Source organism: Micropterus dolomieu, linkage group LG01 (assembly GCF_021292245.1).
Source record: "Micropterus dolomieu isolate WLL.071019.BEF.003 ecotype Adirondacks linkage group LG01, ASM2129224v1, whole genome shotgun sequence".
Classification (NCBI taxonomy): domain Eukaryota; kingdom Metazoa; phylum Chordata; class Actinopteri; order Centrarchiformes; family Centrarchidae; genus Micropterus; species Micropterus dolomieu.
In genome coordinates this window covers 11,419,629-11,426,188 of record NC_060150.1, presented here as the reverse complement: position 1 = coordinate 11,426,188, position 6,560 = coordinate 11,419,629, and the positions used below count along the sequence as shown (strand labels likewise).

The window sequence follows — 6,560 nt, the reverse complement described above, 5'->3', positions numbered from 1 at the left end:
TTGCGTGAAGTTGGCCTGTTGACTTCAGGTGTAGTTTGAAGGAAGAGGGGCCACAAGAGGTGACAGTTGATACATCATTATAATCTTAAATATGTGGGATGGTCATCATTAGGCACTGGTTCGTAAGGAGCCAGCTTATAAAACAAAGTGCATTTTAAAAAGGCTACCCCACATCCAAATATATAAGACAGGAAATTGATTACACATAGAAACTCAGTTTTTAGGACTGTTAATGAGAGTGACTGAAAGGAGAGCTAAATCTAAACCACAGTTGACCCCAACCCTACAACCAGCTTAATAAAATGTATCAGACAGGTAGTCACGTGTTAAATAATAAGAAACTCTATCTCCCAAATGCATCCATGTGTTGAATAGGGCTGGGCAATAACACAATAATGATAATTATCACAATATAATTTTCCTCAATAACAATATAACAAATGTTCAATAAATGTTTGATTTAATTGATTTAACTTTAATTGAATAACAAACGACTTAGCACTTACTTTTTCTATTAAGATGTTTATTTTGTTGAGGAAAAGGAACTGAAAAAAGAGTGTTTTGAATGTTTGTGAAGTGATCTGCTGTTTGGTATCAAGTGTTTGTTCTGACTATAAAGAACAGTTTGAAAGCACAATTAACCATCTGGTTTCTTCAACTTTCATTCAGGAGCAAGAATCAGCCTTTGAACCTAAAATAAATGATTATTTGACATTTATCTTGATAATTATCGATATTTATTTATGATATTAAATGTTTTATCGTGATTAATGTTTGGCCCTATCACCCAGCCCTAAAGTTGCCTTGATCTGACTTTAACTTTCTCAAAAAAGAAAAGGCAAGTTTTTAACATTGAGCCTTATTTACTCCTTATTTTAACAGCTGTTTAACTAATGACCGGAGGGGGCAGCATACGCCCATGCCTTGTCTACTCTGCCGGAAATAAAGAAGACGAAGAAGAGAATTGCCCACACTCGACGCAGTTTCTGGCTGATCTACTGTTGACAACACCGGGGGAACTATTTCAGCCGGGTAACTTTATACCATTAGTTTACATATTATATACTTGGGTGTTTCGCTGATAGTGATAATGTAATTAAATGTCGTTGTCTGTCTGTCTGTCTGTCTTTTCTCAGTTGTCATGGAGCAATGCTTTAGGTAGGAAGATCACAGGAAAGCGCTTAACTAAGCTACTAACGTTAGTTACAGTTCACCATATGTTATGCTTCGGCGCCAGTTAGCTTGCTGTGGTGCCTTACTGCATGGCTAAAATGAAAAGAGTATTTTACACCAGGCCTAAAAGAGAGCCTATAAGTAAGATAACGCTATTTTAGCTCGTTGACAGTGTTGTAATATGTGGTCAGGCTAGCTCTGATGGAGGGGACGCGACGCCGAACTCCACTCAAAAATTGATCAATTTAAATGTTTCCCTTGCCTGTCAGCTACAGGACTCATCTCATAACATATGACTCAGCTGCTTTTCTTAATCGTTGTGAGCCACGTTAGTATGTCTAGAGTTTGGCAGTAATTTACACACAACTTGTAGCGTTTATTACTATCTATCTATTACTCACAAAACTATAAATAATATGCCCATCACAAGCATTATGCTGTACTGTACACTGTAATTTGGTCTGCCATGGAGTTAAATGACCCTGTCTCTATCTCTCAAGTGTGAAGTGAATTTGGCATGTATCCTGAAGTGAAGGTCGTATTTGGTTAAGGAAAGTAATGAGTCATAGCTGCTGAAAGGTATATTTGCCTATTTGCAAGAATATATTGTAATTTGGCCTATTTCAAGGCCAGATATATGAAGTGTAAAGCCTTGCTATGATAGATGATAATGTGCTGCTTTGACTGCATGCCACACCTCATTTCCATGAGCCAGTTTTGACTTAAACCACCATTTCTCTCAAGCTAAAGAAATGTAGTTTCTTCAACTCCTGGTTCTCATGTATGGATTAAGAAGAACTTCAAGATATTTTGTTTCTGAATGTAATTGTGAGTGCATCATTTTTGTGCATGTTTATATCTGTCCAATCTGTCTTCTACTGGTTTAGTCTGTAAAAATGTGTTGTTTTTAAGGTAGTTGTCTGTCAGGAGACCTCACAAAACAGGAGAAAAATCTATTTTGCCTTTACAAAACTGAATTTATCAAAGCTGTTTTATAGAATCTAAACTTTTTTTCTCCCTTCATTCACAACTACCTCTCATCTTGTCCCTTTTGAAGTGTCAGCAGGGATGATTCTGCTCCTCGCACCCCACCTCCTCCAACATCGCCTCCTCACGTCCTCCCCTCTCCTCGTCATCCCCCTCCTATTCCTCCAGCCTCTCCCCTGTCAGCCCTGACTCCTTCTCCCCGACAAGAACAGCGGAGTTTGGCAGGAGCCATGGTGGACGTCAGTAAGTGGCCCCTGTTTTCTCTGCTGAGCACTGAGGAACTAGCCACAGTTCGCCAGGCCTGTGTCTTTGGAATCTCTGCTAATGAAGCCATCTACATCACACATGGCAATGAGGTGAGGAGAGTGTGTGAGACACCACTATATCCAGCCTCTTTCGAAAATCAAAGGAGTTTTTAAAGTATTATTATTTCTTTTAATGCTATTGTTTCAACTTGAAATTAAGGATTTCTTTTACTTTTACTTTTTTTTTTATTTCAAATTGCTGTTATGGTGTATGCTCTTCAAGTATGTGTTGTCTTAAATCTGCATGTTCATTAGGTTTGTGTCTATCAAGTTCAAATGGGCATCAAGTTTACATAACGAGGAATCTGGCTGTACATCAAGCGTGAAACCCCCAAATTTAAGTGTGAATGTTTGATACTTTGCAATAAGAGTTATCATCAACCACCTTAGCCTAGAAACTGAGCAAACCGTCACTTGAGTTTAAAAGTTAAATAAAGCAATTAACTGTGTTGTGTCCTGGTGATAAAATATTGCTTGAGATAAAGAGCTCACATAGCAAGATTTCTTCCAGGAAGTTTTTAGCAGATGTGTTAAGGCCCTCACATCCTTTTAGTTGATGGCAGCCTGAACAACAGCCACCCTTATTAAATATTTGGCATTTGCATTATTCAATAGCACTTCTACTCTTTTCCGTGACGTTTGTATAGTGCATATTTTTTCTGATGGTAGCAGAGGTACGGTAGTCCACTTCTGCTATAAAACACTGCAAGAGACATTGCTTACATTGTCATCAGTAGGCCGCTATTATACCATGTATGTCAAAATGTTACACTAGTCTGCTGTTATACCTACATATTTGTATTTAGCGAGCATCACGATGTGTTCTCACAATGTGTGTGTTATTATTTCCTAGATATTTGTGTTTGGGTTGAACAGCAGTGGTTGCCTTGGTACAGGAGACACTCTGAGCACCATTGTGCCAAAGAAACTGGACTTCCTGCGGGGGAAGAAGGTCGTCAGCCTTAACTACGGCAGCGGACCCCACGTCTTATTGGCTACTGAGGGTAGGCTCTTACTTATGCTAGCTACGTGCTCTATGTTTCAAACAGTCGCATTTCCAACAACCAATATGTCTAAATTGTTAATACACTACGGTGAAAGCTAAGTGCACATTTGAGTTTACTGAGATTATTTTGTTCAGTTTCTATAGACCTTTTGATCCTTTCTCATGTGAAAACGTTGCCTTCTGTCTGGCAAGTCTGGATGATCTTGACCCGTTATGCAATCTGTGGTGTTGATTTATTGCAGATGGAAGTCTGTTTGCTTGGGGCCACAATGGCTACAGTCAGCTGGGGAACGGGACGACCAACCAAGGACTGTCCCCGGTGCTGGTCACCGCTAACCTACAGAACAAGAAAGTGACAGAAGTGGCATGTGGCTCGCATCACTCCATGGCCCTCACTCAGGATGGAGAGGTATCTGTGATTTTACTAACTCTACTGTTTCATCATCATTTACTGATTAAAACTACTTGTATTGATTTAAAATGATTAATTTCCAGCTTTGTATGGAAATGATAATTGAATAATTAAGTTAATTGGCAATTCATTTAATTGTTCCTTAAGGGTTCAGAAAACCAGAAGAATCTGGCGTTATGTTTACCATGAAGCTGGAACATCATATTTACATATACTAGTATGTTGGCATTTCATATTTAGTTTTAGGTCTCTTGAAAGTCTTGATGTAGCCTCCTCGCACTCCTGCCGGTGTCAGCGTAAGCTGCTTACTTTTAACCCTGAAGCATTACAACTAATTAGGTTGTGTTTTTGGTAAGCAGGAGAGGCTGTTACCATGTTAAATGTTACTAACTGCACACTAGCACATTTCACAGTTGTGTAAATATTGCATTGTTTGTCTGCATTATATAATTGTGCATATCGCTTGTTGGCAGGTTGAAGTTAGATCTGTCTTAAAGGAGTAGTTTGGTATTTTGAGAAATACATAAATTTGCTTACTTGAGAGTGAGATGAGACAATTAGTACCACGCTAATATCTGTCTGTTCATCATGATGCTGGAGCCAGCAGCTGGTTAGCTTAGCTTAGCACAAAGCCTGAGGACGGGGGGGGGAACGGGAAGCCTGGCTCTGTCCAAAGGTAACAAAATCCACTCCACCGATTAGAACCTCTAAAGCTTAACCTATTAACAGTAAATGTAACGGTTTTGGCACTGTACGGCCAAGAAATGGCCCAGCACATGCCCCAAGTAAAACCACAACATGACATTTATACAATGGATTATGGATTAAAGAAACTAGATAACATTTTAATTAGTGAGCTTTGAGATACGATGGCATATTTTTCAACAGTGAATGTGGATTTAGAGATTTAAGTGCCTGATTGTAAGATGTTTGAGATTAAGATTCAAGATTGCTTTTATTTATATAGGAAATGGTCTCAGGATTACTCTGAAGGAGCTCTTTCTTGCAACCTAAGAAATATTGTTATAATGATAACAGCCTTAAATTGGAAAGCCATGTAAAACAAAATTGATGATAACATTTGTAAAACTGAGAAAGTGGCCTGTCGCTACAACTTTACCATTAAAATTAGACGAAGTTGCACTGCTTGACCTGACCTGCCTCCCTGCCCCTCTAGGTCTTTGCATGGGGTTATAACAACTGTGGCCAGATTGGCTCAGGCTCCACAGCCAACCAGCCCTACCCCCGGAAAGTCACCGGCGCCTTGCAGGGCAAGACTGCGGTTGGCATCACATGTGGACAGACCTCCTCCATGGCTCTGGCCGACAACGGAGAGGTGAACTGAAATCTCAATGATGCCAGTAACAAATCTGAACTTCACACAGTATAAATAATTGTCTTGTGTTTATCTAGGTTTATGGCTGGGGCTACAATGGTAATGGCCAGCTGGGTATTGGTAACAATGGAAACCAGCTGACACCTTGCCGCCTCATTGCACTCCAGGGGCTGTGTATTCAACAGGTAAGACAACAACCTAATGTAAAGCTGGCTGCTGATATTGTTTATGCCACGGTTGATCAAAATGATGGCCATCACATACTCGTCTCAATGCATGACTCACTCATGACTCAAGTGTTCCCTGTTTTCCAGATTGTATCAGGCTACAGCCACTGCCTGGCACTAACAGATGAGGGGCTGCTGTACGCCTGGGGAGCAAACACCTACGGTCAACTGGGAACTGGCAACAAGAGCAACCACCTCAGCCCTGTGCAAATCATGGCTGACAAAGAGAGGTAGGGGGAGAAGGGAGGGCTGATTTCAGAGAAGTAGTTCTTTGTATTTGGAGCATAGGAAAGCAGATTTCTTCTCTTCCTGTTAAGACTTAAACTTCCTGTTTCCTGTCTTCATTTCCTCCCTCTGTACTTCAGCTTCCACTCCTGGTCTGAAGTTGTTGTCAGCTCTGTCTTCACAGAGTTGCTCCCCTTCATAAACAATGACTATAGACCAAATCCTGCCACAGCAGAAACACTGTTCGCCCCAGTGTGCTGTCCTTCCCTGTCACAGCTGTCAAGTTTTCCTCTTGTTGTGGCTGTATCACAATATTTACACTTCCCCATGTGATTCTATACATACTGGAAAATGAAAACATGCCCATGTGTTAACACACATCTCATTCAACAGGATTGTAGAGGTTGCAGCATGCCATTCAACACATACTTCAGCAGCCAAGACCCAAAGCGGGCAGGTATATATATGCATGTTTTGTTTTTATGTGAGTGGATTTGTGTAAATCCTGCCTTCAGAGTTTGTACAAGGGTTTAATTGATAAATCAGTTGGCTTTTTTTGACCTGGGATGTTCATCGGGTCTGTATAAAACATTCCTGATAAGGTGAAGGCAGCCAATTTTTATATTTTATGCACACACTCAGTAATGTTTGCTCATTATTCTGTGGTGCGTGGTGTTGTCATGCTCTTAATGTCTCAGTTTTGTCCAAATGATCATGTGTTTGGCCCCTTGTCTATAATTCCAGATTTGGGTCATGTTTTGTCCACCAGAGAGCACTGACAACTTTATATTTCAGCTGTAAAATGTCCCATTCAGTACATATCTTGGTCACAACTCTTTAATAACCACATTTATTGCATCATCTTTTAAAAACTTTTATGTAAAAAAAA

At 40.1% G+C, this 6,560-nt stretch overlaps 1 protein-coding gene across 1 annotated transcript in view; it reads left to right on the top strand.

The window, feature by feature from the left end:
* Nucleotides 1–882: 882 nt before the first annotated feature.
* Nucleotides 883–6,560, top strand: part of rcbtb1 (regulator of chromosome condensation (RCC1) and BTB (POZ) domain containing protein 1) — an 11,417-nt gene continuing 5,739 nt past the window's right edge. The window contains exons 1-8 of the mRNA XM_046057331.1: nt 883–1,032; nt 2,231–2,516; nt 3,319–3,469; nt 3,714–3,880; nt 5,061–5,219; nt 5,297–5,404; nt 5,534–5,676; nt 6,065–6,128. Coding sequence (XP_045913287.1) covers nt 2,391–2,516; nt 3,319–3,469; nt 3,714–3,880; nt 5,061–5,219; nt 5,297–5,404; nt 5,534–5,676; nt 6,065–6,128 — 918 coding nt within the window. The 5' untranslated portion in view covers nt 883–1,032; nt 2,231–2,390. The remainder of the gene's footprint in view (nt 1,033–2,230; nt 2,517–3,318; nt 3,470–3,713; nt 3,881–5,060; nt 5,220–5,296; nt 5,405–5,533; nt 5,677–6,064; nt 6,129–6,560) is intronic.